The sequence below is a fragment of the Carcharhinus amblyrhynchos genome, chromosome 23 (genome assembly GCF_965287045.1).
Source record: "Carcharhinus amblyrhynchos chromosome 23, sCarAmb.v2.hapA, whole genome shotgun sequence".
NCBI classification, from domain to species: domain Eukaryota; kingdom Metazoa; phylum Chordata; class Chondrichthyes; order Carcharhiniformes; family Carcharhinidae; genus Carcharhinus; species Carcharhinus amblyrhynchos.
This window is the reverse complement of record NC_137346.1, coordinates 17587150-17606155: the sequence shown is the minus strand read 5'-3', so window position 1 is coordinate 17606155 and position 19006 is coordinate 17587150. Positions and strand designations below refer to the sequence as shown.

At 39.9% G+C, this 19006-nt stretch overlaps 1 protein-coding gene across 6 annotated transcripts in view; it reads left to right on the top strand.

Annotated features, from left to right (window-relative positions):
• The window catches only part of git1 (G protein-coupled receptor kinase interacting ArfGAP 1), a 190869-nt gene that overhangs the window by 145371 nt on the left and 26492 nt on the right, over positions 1-19006 (top strand). For all 6 annotated transcript variants that reach the window (XM_080210843.1, XM_080210845.1, XM_080210842.1 and 3 more), the window contains 3 exons: positions 944-1041; positions 10231-10342; positions 12873-13024. In XM_080210843.1, the coding sequence (XP_080066969.1) occupies positions 944-1041; positions 10231-10342; positions 12873-13024 (362 nt within the window). The remainder of the gene's footprint in view (positions 1-943; positions 1042-10230; positions 10343-12872; positions 13025-19006) is intronic.

The following is a 19006-nucleotide window of genomic DNA, read 5'->3' as shown; positions in this document are numbered from 1 at the left end:
TCCATGCCCCCTAACCTTCCGAAGCAACCTTTTGTGCAGCACCTTATCAAACGCCTTTTGAAAATCGAGAAACACCACATCCACCGGTTCCCCTCTGTCTACCACAAGAGTCACATCCTCATAGAATTCCAATAAATTTGTCAAACACGACTTCCCCTTTACGAATCCGTGCTGCGTCTGCTCTATCAAACAATTCTTCTCAAGGTGCCTTGCTATTTCTTCTTTGATGGATTCAAGCATTTTTTTCAAATTTGTGCAGTCCATATTGTACTCACCAAATTCTGGGACAAAACTAACATTGCTAGCTTGCAGCTATAATAGTGTGATTCTTTTAGTTTGGGCCCTACTAGATCCAAAACTACTCTTGTTCCATGGTAGTATCCTTTAATGGACAAGGAAATCACAAATCTTTAGGATTGATCTAAAATAGAAAATATCCCTGCATTTGGGCCATCTTGTGCAGAATTTTTTTTGTTTATTTTATTCCAATCCAATCAAGTCAAATTAAAGCCAATTCAGAGTCCCAACAAGTCAGGATATTCCCAATCCAAGCTGACAAGACAGGGCTCTCACCTCCTGTCTTGGGCTTGATCTACATGATCCAAGCTGATTGGAGTAGGTGTAGCAGCTCCTCCAAGGCTTGATCTAATTTGCAACTTAGCCAAAAGGCCGAGATGCCGCTTTTAAAAAATTGCTTCAAATGAAGCTGAAATGTAACCTAATGGCTTCAACCAAGCGCAGCATGTTGATACTATACTTGATTTTAGCCAAAAGGCCGAGAAGCAATGGTGTAGGAGAGTAGAAGCATGAATTGTCCAGCTGAGCACTTCCCTGGCAAGCTTATTTGTTTATAAAGCACACACTGTTCACTGGTGCTTGTAAAATACTATTTTCAATGGACAGTTTCATGCTCACTGATATTATTGTCTTGCTGTATTTGTAGTGTGGCTGGCCACTCAGAATCATAGCACATTAGTGACTGAGCGCAGTGCTGTGCCTTTCCTTCCGGTCAATCCTGAATATTCTGCAACTAGGAACCAGGTATGTTAAAATACAAGAGTATCAGTTGAATATATATTTTTGCTTGTGTTTATCATGTCTAAGGTAATGCATGTATGTAAAGCTCATATATTTCTTAAAGTATTGTATGTATATTTGTGTCTATTATGTTATACATTATAACAGGAAAGAATGAATGTTGAGTAAAAGAGAAGAGACATCAGCCAGTTTCAAGTTTTCAAATTCACGCTGCAGTTGTTTCTTTAAGTTTTGCCCATCCTGTTACAGTGAAACTGGCCATTAGGAAGGTGTGTGAGTGAGACTTTGTGATTTTGATGATGTCTGCCTAGCCCACCTGACAGTGCAGTTGAAATTTGGGATGTTCCTGAGTTTAAAATCACAGATACAAAGCTACACGTTATAGCAAGCTGGGCCACTTGCTCATCTTAATGAGGTCTTTTCAGACACTATTTTGTCTTAATGTTTTCAAACTTGATTGAGCCCCTTTGCTTATATTTGTCTTTGATGGAAGTGAGATGGCACTGTACTGAAAGTTTTCTCATTATGGTGACTAGACTGGCCTGCTGTATTAATTGGTAATCAATGATTAAAACCATCAAGTTACTTGTTTATAACCCAAAAAAACTGTTACTCTTTCAGTTGAATATTAAAGTAGTTTCAATAGCATGCACACACGTCTCTCGATCTTAATTTTGTTTTGCCACTTCATTTATCTACTTGACTGTGAAATATTTTGTGCTATCATTTTTGTCATTTTTAACTGTTCCCCAGATTTGATACCCAACTGTTTAGCTTTTTAGATCTAAACTTATTTTGTAAGTTATACCATATTTGCAAAGTACTTGACAACAATTCTATAGAAGTGTATTGCTACTAAATTCTTAACAGGAAGCTGACCATGAGAAATTAATATGTTGCACATTTGAACTTTGTGCTTTTCCAGACGTACTGCAGCAAAAGAAACAATTTCCTTTGATTGTTAGATTCCATTACATAGTCTTCCCCACAAAAAGTCAAGCCACTGGGGTCTTGTCACTTCATTTCCCATGTAACTGCAAAAATATGCTGACATTTGAACTTTCTAAAATAGACTTGGCTCAAAAATGCTTAAAACAGTAAAATATGAGTGGCCTAATCCTCAAGAGAAGGATAAATTCAACAAGTGTGCACTGGCATTATTGCATTCTATTTCAGTCCAGTTAAATTCCAATAGAAACTAGATGGTTAATGGTTAGCATTTTGTCATCCCCTGATGCAAAATGGTTCTCAATGCTAGAAGTATATGGTATGACTACCCCATTTAACACACATCTGGCAAAAGAAAATGAGGGGATTTGGTGAGGGAGGGTGAGTGAGGAAACTTCACTCTAACACCAGAGTTTATTTCCTAAATTCATGGTTTATGGGAAAGTTGGGTAGATAGGGTGTAAAATCTGCGTGGAGGTCGTCATCTCAATTTAAAATCTTGCATGAAGTGTCTCCATCTTGATGACCACTTTGCATTAATCGGGTGGTGCATGGCTGAGCAAAGGACACAAAAGAAAGACTTCTGTTTGTATCATTTTCTTGAAGTATCTGAAAAAGCTTTTTGTGCAAATCGCTTTAAATCTGTGCCCTCATATTCTAGGTCTTTTTATGAGTCGGAAAAGTTTCTTCCTATCAACTCTGTCCAGACCCTCATGATTTTGAACACTATCTGCTCTCTTCTTAGCCTTCTCCACTCCAAAGGGAACAGTCGTAACTTCTCCAATCTGTCTTCATAACTGAAGTTTCTCTGGAACCAAACCTCTTCTGCACTCTGCAATGCATTCACGTTCTTCCTAAGTGTGGCATCCAGAACTGTACACAATATTCTAGCTAAGCTTTAACTAGTGTCTTATACAGCATAACTTCCTTGTTCTTGTATTCTGAGCCATTATTCATCAAGCTTTGGATACTTAGCAGCAGAAGCCTGGGATTGCTGGCTGAGGTGCAACGGCAAGGACACTGAGTGGCAGTAATGGGAGCTGGGCTGCTCCATGCTCTTTGACAGAGACAGAAAACTGTCTGACAGGTTTGACATTGTACCAAACATTTTGGTGTGCAATTGTTGCCCACATTCTTCCAAATGCCATCCCATTGAGGACCTCATTAGAATCCCTCGTAGCAAAACTTATATGAGACCTTACTCTGCTGGGGGGAGCAGCAGACATACTACCCTTCCCTAGCCCCCAAGTCTGACTGCTGCCCACATGCTTGGTGACTTATGTTTTTTTTGTAGCCACTTCCCATTGTACTCTTATCCTACATCTCAGCTGAAAATGTTGTGGAACTACAACTGACTTCAGCAAAGCAGAGGATGGAGATTGGGGTGCAGGCTAGTGTTTCCCCTCTTTTTGGAGTGTGTTTATGTTGTGTGTTGACAATCCAGTTTAGCATATAGCTTCCAATTGAAGTGGACTGTTAAATACTTATTCATGAAGAATAACTGGCTCCTGAAAGGTCCACTGCGATCTATTCAGCAATAGACCAACATGAGATGTGAGTGCAGGTAAAAAGTTGGGGAAGATGTTTTTGTTTCCCAAACAACCATTTTATCCACCTATTGGGAGTATATCGTCTCTACTGCCAAGAACTTCACAGCACTTATAGGTGGTAGGTGCGATAGTGGCTTTGGGATGTTAAGTGACAGCTTTAAAGGATGGGGGGTTGAAAATAATAACCAACTGGAGAAAGGAAGGGAGCACAGTTATAACCAACTATTGGAGTAGGCACTGATGTGAAAGTGGTATGAGGAGGATATGCTGTTGCTGTCCTGTTACTATACCTTAATATATTGTTACTGACAACACACTATCGTTTGTTTCAGTTCATCATTTTAGTGGTTGGGAAGTTGCTTCCAAAAATCTATCTTTCTAAATAATACGTTGCGATGAAGGTTAAACATTTGTGGGCGATTCCCAGTGAACAGTTTCTAAAACATTTGAAGCCACAGTGTATTATAGGGATAAACAGTGAAATGACATGCAACAAATACTACAGCTTTTGTATATCCTGTTTATAACTCTTTTCAAAATGAAAGTCCTAAATCACAGTGCTTTAGAAAAACAAGTTGTTTTTATGAATGTTTAATATTCTATAAGCTTTATGGTTTCTGTTTTCAATATATTTAGATTTGATTTCAAGTTTTTCCTCAGCCCATAGAGTATTCAGTGACCTTGATAGCTTTTAAAATGCACATAGCTTTTTCTAGAATCTTATGACTACAAAAATGATTTCCCCAAAGTAGCATATTTTAATAATGAAATGCTGTGCTAAAAATAATAAATGAGCTCCTCTGAAGACTAGCTACAAGTGAGGTTTTTGTATTCTTAAAAGAAGTCAGCTGATTGTCTTTAGAACATGTTATTGATGACAATTGTTTTGAACTAGCAGAGATACAAATATCATTGAAGCTAGATAAAAATTTTGAGCATTCAGCTTTCATAAGATCACAAATAGGTGCAGAAGTAGCCATTCAGCCCATTAAACCTACTTTGCCATTCATAAGATGGTCAATTGCGTTGTGCCCACTTTCTGCCTGCCCCCTTTAACTCTCTTCTTGATCAAAAATCTGGCAAACTCTGCCTTGCACATATCAATAACCCAACCTCCGCTACTGTCTGTGGAAAAGAATACCAAAGGCTAAAATTCTCCGAGAATAAACTCCTCATTTGCATCTTGAATGGGGTGCCCCTTATTTTTATACTGTGTCCCCTAACTCTAGATTTCCCCACAAGGGGAAACATCCTCTCTGAATGCACCTGTCAAAGTTTCTCAGAATCTTTTGGGTTTTTTCAGTAAGATCACCTCCTTTCGTCTCAGAACTTCTTTCCAGGACTCAATCTAGTGAAACTTCTCTGAACTGCTTCCAAATGTAAAGAGTCCAAAATTCTGCACAGTACCCTTGCTGTAATCTCAACAATAATTAATTTCAGTAAGACTTCCCTAATTTTATACTCCATCCCCCTTGCAATAAGAGCCAATGTTCTATTAACCTTCATAATTACTTATGTAACTGCATGCTAACGTTTTGTGATTCCATGTAAAAGGACGGCCAGATCCTATTTTTTCATAGCATTCTGCAGTGTCTCTCTCTATTTAAATAATATTCTGCTTTTCTATTCTTCCTGCCAGGATGGAGAACCTCGCACTTGGCCACATTATACTCCATTTGCCAAATGTTTGCCCACATCTATCATCCCAACACCATGAGCTGTTGTTATCTTATGCAGCACCTTATTGACTAGCTTTATAAATTCAAATGCACCACATCTACCAGGTCCCCTTCACTCACCCTGCTTGTTACGTCCTCGACTCTAATTTGTCAAACACCATTTCCCTTTCACGCAATCATGTTGACTCTGCTCGATTGTATTATGATTTTCTAAATGTCCTGCTCCTACCACCTTAATAATGGATTTTATCATTTTCCCAAGGACAGATGTTTGGCTAACTGGCCTACAGTTTCCTGCTTTTAGTCTCCCACCCTCCTTGAATAGAAGGACTACTTTTGCCGTTTTCTGACTTGTTGGGACTTTTCCAGAATCTAGGGAGTTTTGGAAGATGCATCTGCTATCTCTGCAATCACTTCCTTCCAAGACCCTCTGATGCAGGCCATCAAACATCAGCTGTTATTCCATTAGCTTTCCTAGTAATTTTTCTCTAGTGATTGTGATTATTTTAAATTCCTCCCTCCCTTTTGCCCCTTGCTTTTCCATCATGAATCTCCTCAGCCTGTCTACTTTAATCAGGGAGTCAGTTGGAGTCCTTTGTGTTTATTTGTTATGTTCATCATAGTTTCAGAATGTTCTCTATTGCAGTGTGGTTACAAATGCTGTACAATTGCATATGTAGGTAAGTTGATATTTCACAGGAAGAATGCAGTCTTTTCATGTCCAGTTCTGCAAGATAATACAATTGAGGGAGAACATTCAGTTCATCTATTCAGATATTTTAATTTGGCCTTTCCACATCACATCCTCCAACTGGACCGAGAATGAATCCATAGTTTTGTCTACACAACGTGATCCAAATGACTGCTGCAATGTTGATTATTTTCTGCTTGAAGTTCTTGCTGATGTTTATCCTAAATTATCTTTAGGGTGTCCAATTTATGTCTTATCTCAGCTTGTTGTAATGCTCTAGCTTTGCCAAGTGTAATATTCATATTTCTATAAGATCAACAATCAGCAGTTTTTGTTCAAGCAGTTTGTCCAACTTTTTCTAATCTTTCCTCTGAACTGAATTCTTTGCACCAAGATATTAACTCCTTATGTTGCACCATGGCTTTAATGTGATTGAAACTAAACAGCAGTGCTCAACGTGCATCTGACCATGATAGCATACAATTCCTGACTTGTACTGTTCCAATCTAGTAACATAAATCAGCATTCTGTTCATCTGTTGTTGCTCTGTGGCAATTTGATGTTATCAAAATTTGAATCTATCTTCATCATTAAATTTACTTCTACATGTTTAACTGTTCTTGCATCATTCAGAATATATTTTTGCCAGCATTTTTTGTTCTAATGTATGGTACCTCTCACTTTGTATATGATTGCACAGGTATTTATTCCTGCGCAGATTCTAGCTCCTTGTGGCAGCTGTGACTTGATGGCTTTTCTTTGCTTCACCAGCCATTCCACCTTTGTTTAGTACCATCTGCTGATGTGATCAGTTTGCATTGGATTTCTGAATCCCAAGTCATTTAACATTGTTTGAATCGGGTCTGAGCTTCAAGAGTAAACCTGGCCTGCTCCACTCCTGCACATTCCCATGGGTATTCCTTACAACCAATTGCTAATCCATATTCAAGTCTTACCTTAAATTCCTACATGGTTTCTATGGTAATCTCTTATAGTGATCCTTATTGAAGACTGCCTGAAGGTATGAGCTATCTGGTTTTCCTTGTCTTTCTGAGATTACAACTCTGAAATGTTTTGGGGCATATTTCTACATAAAGGACAGTCTATAGACACACTATTGTTTGTTGGGGCTTCAGCAATTTTACCATAATCCATAACCTCAAGGCCTGGCAACCCCTCATTCTGCTGTTAACAAACCTGGGGACTAACCCAGGTTCATCGAGGAATGTAGGAGAAAGGCCAACAACAGCACTAGGCATACCTAAAAACACGATCCCAACTTGGTCAAATTGCAAAACAGGGCTACATGCCCTGACCAGTTATGCAAGATAATACAGTTGTGTATTGTAAAGTGGAAGCAGCAAAGTGGATATAGCTAAGTAATCTCGCAACCAACGGACCAGATCAAAGCTCTTGTCCCAAACCTGAGTTTTTATTCTGAGCCTATTTTGTCTCTGAGGCTCACCTCTGATTCTAATGAGACTGCTGGTCTATAACCTCCCTTCCCTAGGCCCCATGCTAACAGACATTGTAAAGGCACCCCCCCCCCCACCCCCACAAGTACTATTTTCCTCATGCTTCCTTCCAAGATGGCTATCATCATTTCCTCCTCAAAAAACTCTTCAATCTCTATCTTTACAGACTATTCTTCCCCGCAAATCCTTGAAAGTGTCACCAGTTCCCAAATATGCATCCATGTTTGAATTTCTCTGATCAGTTCCCCACCCTGTCACCACACCAAATTAACATAAGCTGAAATTATAAATTATTTTGTCCATGGTGCATTTTCTTACCTCCACTCTCCTCAACTACTCGATAGTCTGAGATCAGTCACACCATCCCCTCCTGCAATGTCTATATCTCAGGATCACTGCCTTGTTTGGTTCACAGCCAAGCATCTCCAGCAATGGCTGTTCTTCCCCCTCCTCATCATTATCCACATATGCTATTGGCATCCAGCTTAACTTCACCATTGTGACTCCACTCTGTCAGACTGCTGATCAGACGTCTCATCACTAATGATCCACAATTTTCTCTGTTTAAACATTGGAAAGTCTGAAGCTTCCTGCTGCAAATCTTGTATTTTATCACTAATGCCTGCCTTATCCCCAGCTATTGCCTCAGGCTGACCCAGTCCGCTTGCAATCTTACCATCCTATTTGAATCTGTATTACATTCGTGACCCCATATTCTATCCTATTTAAAGACTGTCTTCAATCTCTAATGTCACAAGTTGCTGCCTCTATCGCAATTTATCTGCTGCTGCAAACCTCTTCCATTCTTTTGTCACCCTCAGTTGTGGCAATACCACTGTGCTCTTAGCTGCTCCTCCCTTTTTAAATATCAAATATTCTCATTCTGCTGCCTGTATTGTATCCCACACCAACTGCCATTCACTCATCACCCATTCCTGTTCTCACTGACTTACCTTGGCTCCTGATCCCCACCACCACCATATAAATCACGCATTCTCCTGTTTCAATCTATTGATGGCTTCATCACTGCCACCCCACACCCCTCCCAACCACCTGTGCAAACTCCACACCAACAAACTGCCAACAACCGGATAGGCCTCATACTCTTAAGTTTCCTTTCTTAAACCCCTCTGCCTTTCTACCTCCCTCTCTCCTTTAACACCTTCCTTAGAACTCACCTTCTCAATCACCCTTTTGGTTATCCCTCCTAGTGGTTAGCACAGTAGTTAGCATTGCTGCCTCAGCGCCAGAGACCTAGGTTCGATTCCCAGCTTGGGTCACTGTCCATGTGGGTTTCCTCCCGCAGTCCGAAAGACATGCTGATTAGGTGCATTAGCCATGTTAAATTCTCCTTCAGTGTACCTGAACAGGCAGTGGAATGTGGCAACCAGAAGATCTTCACAGTAACCTCACTGCAGTGTTAATGTAAGCCTACTTGTGACACTAATAAATAAACTTTTAAAACTATTTCCAGCCTGGCTTGGTGTCCATTATTTTTTAATTACCATTGGGGCTTTTGTCGAAAATACCATATAAATGTAATTTTTTTGAAGCAGTGTTTTTCCAAGTTCCCATCATCCAAAAATGGTTGTGTTGCTTTGAATTCAGGTGGCCACTGTGTGCAGTAATGACAATTGTTATTTGACAGTGAAAAGATGGTTGCCATTTTGATTTTGTACTAAAGAGATATAACTCAAAGCTTCCCGATGGTCCTGGACACCTCATACAGTTACTTTTCATTACTTTATTACTGGGGGAAAATGGATACTCAGCCCAAATTCTCAACAGTAAACATTACCTGCTGGAGTGCAGAGCTCGGCACGTGTTCAAGCACAAGCATAGAACTGTTCATTGTTGAAATTAACGTGAGGTGAACTGTCAGTAGAACCTGGATCTGTCAGCTTGAAGCCTACTTTGCATGTGTGTCTGAGCCTGGTGGTTGCAGTAAAACTGCAACACTAGAATATTATCCCTATTCTGTCAGTTAACTCCAGCTATTATATTGCCTCATAAACATTTTGAGTGTACCAGGTTGAAGTTGGTTTCAAAGTTTCTGAGGATCCTGCACTTATGGCAGCTGCCAGTTTAAGTTAATTAAGGTAACAATATTCTGCCACTTGTCTTTTGATGGTCTCACTTTTTGTGTGCATTTTGTTTAAAACCACGTTCATACCAGATGCTGTGTATTACTTTTCACATGTTTCTACGCAGCTCATCTGTACAAAATGTAATGCTGCTGCAGTAGAATGCGGAGAATGGTTTTCAATCAGTGTCTACAAAGATGTTTTAAAACTGAGGTCATTTTCTTCAAAAAAAATTTTGATACAAAGGGAAATGGGTACTGTTACTGTTCTGTTTGGAGTTGGATTGACAATGAATAGCAGCAGGTCAGCAAAATCAGCGAAAAATTATAGTGACTTTGCATTCTCTTTTCTGTCCACATTCCGCTGTATGCTTGTGCACTATAAATGAGGAAAAAATTCTGATCTATTTTTAACAATGAACAGTTTATTCCTTGGCATGCTCCGGCCCTGTGGTCTGTGTCGAATTTTTGGTATTTTTTTCCCCCTGCTTTGAAATATTTTCAGTGTCTTCTGATTGGCTTAGCTGCTGGCACGCCTTGCATATTTCCCCAGCTGGGTTCAAGTGATCCCAATGATCATTGGTTACTTTGACTGTGTGGTTTAAAAACTATTTGAAAGTGGGTCAGCAGACTGCGGCCAGACAAGAAACAAGAGGAGAAAAAATTAACAGAGAAGACAGCCTCTCTCTTCAATTCGAGCTGAAGAACTTATAACAAGACCTCTTGTCAATTAATTATTCACAATCTTTGACATTATTCTTTTCAGGGACGGCAAAAACTTGCCAGGTTTAATGCCCGGGAGTTTGCGACCCTGATTATTGATATTCTTAGTGATGCAAAGAGAAGGCAGCATGGAAAGACACTAGGTAGTCCAATTGGTAAGTAACCATTTAAAACCTTTAAGCTAATGTACTTAACTTTTTAAACTGTTAAAGTTTATATATCTATACAATGACTTAATCATTAACTTTGCATAATTATTGACAACATGAAATTAACTACAGGAGTAGGTATGTTAAACCTTGTTAATGGTCGGACAAAATAGAAAAGTTTTGTGAAGATACTTGTATTAACCAGTCTAGACCTGGTATATTTAATGAGGAGCGAAGGAATGATGATGTAGCTTATTTGGTATTTCTGCTGCTTTTCCAGTATCTTGCAATGTTTATTCAAGTTATTTGTTTCAAAATTTAGTTTAAAATCATTTTGGATACATTGTAGTGCAGTGAGACGTTTATTTTCACTACCCTTTTTATGTGGCACACTTTGCTGGAATGTCTTTGAGGGGTATTGTGATTGGGTGGGAGGGAACATTGCCAAATTAGGAGATGAGCAGCCTTTGAGCCCCCTAGTGCTCACATTGTGGCACTCTCCTCATATTCCTGTCAGAGAACTAACGTAAGCTTTAAATATCAGTGTGGCAGTTCGAAAATATTTAGACATATTGGACAGAAAGGAGCATAATTCACTGACTTTTTTTTCCATATTAATGCTATGTTAAAACTCTCTTTTTAAAGGTATTTAATTCCCTCATTTCTTACATTATTAGTCTTTGGTTCACAAAAGAGAGATACAGTGGACAGACCATGTTCTGCAGCACCACTGAAAATCCTTTCTTAAGAAAGCTGTCTGGAGGCGTGTATGAATACTCCGAGGATGACTCGGTTCCCTGCCTTCCCCACATAGTACCTTTCCACACTGATTCATCTGATGTTCCGAGTTCAGTGGCATGCAATGTATTGCAAATGTGAGAACCTTTGAGAACGAGGCCAAAAGTTGGTAGGTGATCAGAGGCAGCTGTTCAAGAAGTCAATCACCAAATTTTCATGCAAATGAAAAGCTGCAATTTGAAAAGTTGTAAATGCTGCATGAGCAATTTTTATTCCACAGGATCACACATCAGTAGAATCATTGTGTGGTATTTTGTTTACATAATACATGGCTGTCACTAGGTCTTGATCTTTCTAGATATCCTTGCACCTTCATCCAGCACTGCCATTCTAGATAATGATCAAAACGGGAGCAATAACTTGTTTCAAGACACTGCTTCCCATCCCCTTCCTCCCTGTCCCTTTGATCAACTGTAACAAAAACCAAGAATATTGAAGCCATTTTGTACCCTGGCTGACAATATCTATGAAAAGTATGTCTTTCGCAAAATGAACAACTGAACTGCCACAGCTGTATCATCCAATATATTCAGCAATACCATTAATTAGAATCTTTACTAGACCTGAATAGCAATACCTTGATGAGACAGAGACTAAGTACTCAGTGGCTTATCTCCTGCATCCTTAAAAAACTATCCACAAGTCAGAAATTAAAACTCTTGGTTGGGTACTCTCCACTTGCCCAAATAATGCAGCAACAACACCATTCAGGATATAGCCCAGTGTGCTTGATTGACACCCCTGCTGTTAAGCTTGATATTCAACTCTCCACCACTTAACCCGTTTGAGCATGAGCTATCAAATGATCCACTGCAGCACTTGTCTCTCCACACTGACCTCCTAGCCCACAAACCTCAGCCACTGAGAAGAGCAGCAAGATCAGGGAATGTTTTTCCTCTGCAAGTTTCTCAACATTCTGACTGGGACAAATATCATTGTTCCTGCATTGAAATCTAATTCTCTTCCAAGGAGCATTGTGGGAGTACCATCACCGCAAGGACTGCAGCGATTCAGGAAAGTGACCTAGTCACCACCATGTCAAGGCAATGACAAGTGGACAATAAATATGCCATTGACCACATACTGAGGACAAATTTTAAAGAAAATGGAGAAATTCACTTTTGAAGATATCTGAAGTGATGAGGGAAAGGACTTTGTATTTAAAGTAGCTCTTCCTCATGCCACCCCAAAAAACTTAGTGTGCAATTACAGTGAATCAAAACCAACCAATCAATCACACTAGCGCTTTTGATCAAAAAGTGGTCAAGATTTAATACATTTATCCATTAAGAGATTTTTGATGTGCTTTCTTCTTTTCTGACAGTCTCTTTCTAACTTTTACACAAGTTGTTAAAAGAAAACTTAGTGTTTCTCATTAGACTTGGGTAGTTTGTTTCTGTTTCTTTCCTGGATTCTTTCAGAAGGCTATTAACAGCTGCCTGTACCTCAAACCCTCTGCATGTTCTCTAAAATCATTCCCCAGGTTTTAGAGTTGCTGACATGTTGCTGGATCTGTGTGTAATGGGTTGCTTGGAGAAACATTGACTGAAGTGGATTGACTGGCAAACTTTCCCATTCTGCTTGCAGAATATATCTATTCAGTACCACACAGTGGTACAATGCTAATTTTTTATTTGTATTCTATGCATCTGTGTGAGATGATTAACTTAGCCCTTTAAACACTAGCAAAATAAACAATGCTGCAAATGCAAGCCTAAGCTGCCTTGTTTTTACCCAGAAAATATTGACTATCTTCTGCGGAACCAGAACGATCGCCCTGATAGTGACTTTGGTGATGATCAGCATGATTATGATAGTGTAGCTTCCGATGAGGACACAGACGCTGAGTTACACCGAAACGCATCATCAGCCAGAAACAACCGAGCAAAGGTGAGAAGTGTGATCTTGACAGCTTGCGTGATTTTAAGTTGGATAAGTTGATGGAGGATTTGAAATTGCCTTTTGTACATCTAGTTTGTTTCTTGATTGTGAACAACAGCAGCAACATACTTATCGAAGCCATATGAAGCCTCTTGCTCAAAAAAACAAGAATTTGTGACAAAAAAAGTTACAAAAATTGCTTGCAAATGGATTGTGCACTAACTGACAAAACAACTGTATTCATTTTACTACTCAATCATCTCTCTCGGTTTCCCCCAAACATCCAACTTGATGCCACATCTCCATGCTGATTACTTTTTAGAAGAATAAACTGGAAACGAGCTATGATATCCTTGCTATGGCAGCTGCTTATTGCAGTGAGAAGTCTTTCAATGTCCGTACTCTTGACTTTTCATGGCACAACTGAGACAAAATAATGTTTCAAGAATCTGCAATTTCATGACCTTCCAGCTGAAATTAGCTCATTGAAACTCTTACTTTCCACCTTTGTAACACGTGCATCAAGCTGGATGGCTGGGGAAAATCGAGGAAGGTGACTGTGTAGTAAAATGAATATGGCTGTCTCATTAGTTAGCGATCGATCCATTTATAAACAAATTTTTCTCATCACAAATTTTTATTGTTTTTGAGCAAGAAGCTTCATTCGGACTCAATAAATGTCTTACTTTGTTACATAACTAGGTTGAATGTTTAGTTTCTGATACAGTACAACTTAAAAGTGTTGGCACAGAGCCCTCATTCTGTTAATGTTGGAACTAAATGTTGGCAAACTAATGCAACTCTGATTTTATATTGATAGAGATTTAAAGTAAAGTTTGGGTCATGCATGCCTTCATTTTCAAACCTCGGTTAAATTCTTTTGATGCATGAACTGAAAGATTGCCTGTTAGATTTAGAACATTACTTTGCACAATTTATTAATTTAATTTTCAGGTTGCAGGACTTAGGACAATTTTCCCACGAATGTAGTTGATGCACGTCCTAAATTCACATTAATTAAATGCATTGTATATCAACAGATCTGCTGGAACTGTTAGCACAGTGGGTTCGATTCCTGTCTTGGTTACTGTCTGCACATTCTCTCTGTGTCTGCGTGGATTTTCTCTGGGTGCTCCAGTTCCCTCCCACAGTCCGAAAAACGTTCTGTTTAGGTGCATTGACCATGCTAAATTCTCCTTCAATGTACCTGAACAGCGCTAGTGTGTGGCGACTAGGAGATTTTCACAGTAACTTCATTGCAGTGTTAATGTAAGCCTACTTGCGACACTAAAACTTTAAACTAAGTTTATGAAAAGAAACAAGACTGGTATGGTGAATGGTGATACGTATCAACGTGCTTTCAAATACATATTGCCTCAAACCTGCTGATGCTGAGTATCTAAAGAAATCTGCAATAAATTCCTTCATTCCTAGTAAATAATGCCGTTTCTATCACTGATTATCTATTGCAAATCTTCAGAAATGATGCTTTCCATCAAATAATCTTTTCTAACTGAAATTCTGTAACAGCAGCTAAGATGCAGTGGCCGGTTTCCCTATGGAATTGCTGCACTTTATATTGTAGGTGGAGGCAAGTAAGCAAGTTATTGCCCATCTAACTTCATCTCCGATTGACTAGTCCTGAACAAAGCAGAAGGTTTCAACTTTTGGTCACTTTTCTAGATTAACCGATGCTTTGAATTAACTTTAGTGTTAAAAACTTAATGATTAATGTGGACCGTGGTCAGCTCTGCCCGTTTCTATTCTTAATGCTAATGCCCTTTGACACTGTGCTCCCCACCAAAGTATAGATTGATTGTGCTGCGGAGTTCAGACAATAAACCAGAAATTTAACTCTTCTGTTGATGGAAACTCAAAGTTTTTGAATTGATCCCAAAATCAATAGTGCCTGTATATTGCAACATATTTCTGCTGAGAGTCAAAAATCTTGCAAAACGACAGGAAATTCCATTAAGCTTGCCAACACAAGACTGTAGTTTAGGGTCTTAACCACATTTGTTTTTTTTTATATATAAAAGTGTCATTTTCGTAGTCTGGTATGCAGCCAAGGTCTAAATTGCAGATTAAGAAACTGATGCAAAGCAGTAATGCCTTTCATTGCTCCTATATTGAGCATGGTTACAAGGGTTTTGTACATACTCCATTTAATTGTTTTGGTGCATTGCATATTCTAGTTGCCAGGTGTTAAATCTCATTTGCCTCAAGTCTCTTGTCAGGATACCTAGGTGCTGTCATTATATTTTAGTCATAACATGCACAAATTTGTACCACTCCTCTCCGTAAGACCATAAGAAATAGGAGCAGAATTAGGCCACGAAACCTGTTTGTGCTGTAGTGTTCTATGTTTGACCTGATGCTATGAGTCCTCATGGAGCTGTGAAGCAGCAATGCTAACCACTGTGCTACCGTAATAGGCAAGCTGATTTAATCCATTTCCCAGAATCTTATGTGCTATACTGTCCAGCCATTCAGTTAAGTATTTTTGGTGCATGTTCAGCAACAAGCACATAGGAGGAGGCTTTCAAGTGATGACCCATAATGTGTGGGATGTATTGAATATGTAATGACTTGCAGCTAATTCTGTTTCAATCATCACTGATTACACCATGTTTTGTCCATTTTTTTTATTACTCTGAAACTGCGGCTCTAAAAATTCATTGCATATTTCCTTCCAGAACTACCAGCTTCCCGTGTACCCCTACCAGCACACAGATTTAATAATTTAACCCTTTTAATGCTCAAGCATTGTACAACATGTACACATGTGGAGGGGAGGGACTGACATAGCGATACCATCACTGAACTAATAATTCAGAGACTCGGTGTAATGCTCTGGGGACCTGCATTCGAACGCTTCCATGGTAGGTGGTGGAATTTGAATTCAATACAAAATATGGGATTAAGTAGTCTAAGGATGACCATGAAGCCATTGTCGATTGTACTAAAAAAAAATCTCGTTCACTAATGCTCCTTAGGAAAGGAAATCTACTGTCCTTACCAGGAATAACTTGCATGTGACTCCTGACCCACAGCAATGTGGTTGATTCTTAAGTATCCTCTGAAATGGTCTGTCTAGCAAGCCAATTTGTGTCAAACTGCTATGAAGTCTACAAAAAGAAATAAAGCCAGAAGACCACCAAACATTGACCTAGGCACTGGGAACAACAACAGCAAACCCAGCCCCATCGACCCTACAACCCTCATTAACATCTGGGGACGTGCCAAAATTGGGAGTGCTGCCTCAATGACTAGTCAAGCAACTGCCTGACATTGGAATTATACCTTACAGTTAATGTCACGGGTGCACTGTCACCTTCACTGGGTATGTCCTGTCCCACAGGCAGGGCAGATCTAGTGGGTGGTACAGTGGTATACAGTCGGAAGAGACTTGTCCTTGAAGTACTAAATATTGACTCTGAGAGGACGCTTAGCATCAGGTCAAACATGGACGAGGAAACCTCTTGCTAATTATCACATACATTCCCCCCTCAGTTGATGACTCAGTACTCACAATTTGGAGGAAGCACTGAAAGTGACAAGTGTGCAGAATATATTCTGGGTTGGGGACTTCAAAAGTGATCTGGTAACCAAGCTGGCCAAGTCCTAAAGGACATTGCTGTTAGACTGGATCTGTGGCAGGTGGTGAGGAAACCTACAAGAGAGAAAAATATACTTGACCTCATCGTCACCAACCTACCTGCTGCAGATGCATCTCTCCTTGATGGTATTGATTGACCACCGCAGGATCCTTGTGGAGGTGAAGTCAGAATACCCTCCACTGTCATATGGCGTTACCATTGTTAACTGGAATAGACTTCAGACAGATCTAGTAATTTGAGACTAGGCATCCATGATTCACTGTGGGCCAACAGCAACAGAATTGTATCCTTTAACAATCCATAACCTCATGGTCTGGCATATCCCGCACTCTACCACTATCACCAAGCCAGGAGATCAACTCTGCTTCAGTGAACTGCAGAAGGGCATGTCAGGACAGCACCAGGCAGACCTAAAAATGAAGTGTCAACCTGGTGAAGCTACAACAATGGACTCCTTGCATGCCAAACAGCATAAGCAGCAAGTGATAGACAGCTAAGCAATCCTACAACCAATGAACCAGATCTAAGATCTGGACTCCTGCCACACCCAGAAGTGAATGGCATTAGACAACTAAATAACTCTCAGAAGGAGGAGGCTCCATAAACATCCTCATCCTCAACGATGGGGGAGCCCAACCATCATATGATATGACTGAAGCATTCACAACAATTTTCAGCCAGAAGTGTCGAATGAATGATCCAACTTGACCTCCTTCAGAGGTCCCAGCAATACAGGTGTCAGTCTTCAGCCAATTCAATAACCCCATGAGATATCAAAAAATGAAACAGTTGAAGGTACTGGATACTACAGAGGCTATGAGCGCTGACAATATTCCAGCAATAGTACTCCAGAACTAGCTTTGCCACTGGTTAAGCTGTTTCCGTATAGCTACAACAGAGGCATCTGCCCAGCAATGTGGAAAATTGCCCAAATGTGTCCTGTGTGCACAAAGCAAGAGAAATCCAACCTGGTCAATTACCACCCCATCAGCCTACTGTCAATCATCAGTAAAGTGAGGGAAGGGGGCATCAACAGTGCAGTCAAGAGGCATTTGCTTAGCAATAACCTATCCACTAATGTTCAGTTTGGCTTTTGCCAGGTTCATTCAGCCCCTGGCCTCATTATAGCCTTGGTTCACAAATGGACAAAGGAGCTGAAGTTGAGGTGAGGTGAAAGTGACTGCTCTTGATATCAAGGCCACATTTGATTGAGTGTGCCTTCAAGGAGCCCGAGCAAAACGGAGCCAGGAGGGTGGAACTGGTTGGAGTCGTACGTCGCACAAAGGAAGTTGGTTGTGGTTGAAAGTCAGCATCTCAGCTCCAGAATATCACTGCCAGATTTCCTCAAGGGAGTGTCCTAGGCCCAACCATCTTCAGCTGCTTCATTAATGACCTTCCTTTCATCATAAGGTCAGAAATGGGGATGTTCCTAGATTATTGGCTGATTATTGCGCAATATTCAACACCATTTGTGACTCCACAGATACTGAAGCAGTCCATGCCCAAATATGGCAAGACCTGGATAATATCCAGGCTTGATCTAACAAGTGGCAAGTAATTTTCCCTGTTAGTGGGTCAAAATCTTGGAATTCCTTCCCTAACAGCTCCGATGGAATATCTACATGTAGGGGCTACAATTATTCGAGACAGCTCATCACCACCTTCTCATGGGCAGTTAGGAATGATCAATAAATGTTGGCTTTGCCAGTGATGGGCATCAATCTTTTTACAAATCACTGGCAAAGCCAACATTTATTGATCATTCCTAACTGCCCACGAGAAGGTGGTGATGAGCTGTCTCGAATAATTGTAGCCCCTACATATAGATATTCCATCGGTGCTGTTAGGGAAGGAATTCCAAGATTTTGACTCACTAACAAGGAAAATTACTTGCCACTTGTTAGATCAAGCCTGGATATTATCCAGGTCTTGCCATATTTGGGCATGGACTGCTTCAGTATCTGAGGAGTCACAAATGGTGTTGAATATTGCGCAATAATCAGCCAATAATCTAGGAACATCCCCATTTCTGACCTTATGATGTAAAATTTGTAAAAAGATTGATGCCCATTTTACAAATCTTGTAAAATGAATGAAATATTTTAAAAATCTTAAGTTGCTTTGATCATACCATCTTCAGTGGGAATACGTTTGAACTTCTGCTTCTTTGAATGTATGGTCTGACCCACTAAGATTCCAACAAGTACTGCAAGAGGAAAATTTGCAACAATATTTTTAAATATCAAAGATCTAATACTGCTCTCAGCTTCACATGTAGCGACTTTCACCCTTTCTGAACATTTTACGGTAGCACAGTGGTTAGCACTGCTGCTTCACAACGCCAGAGACCCGGGTTCAATTCCCAGTTTGG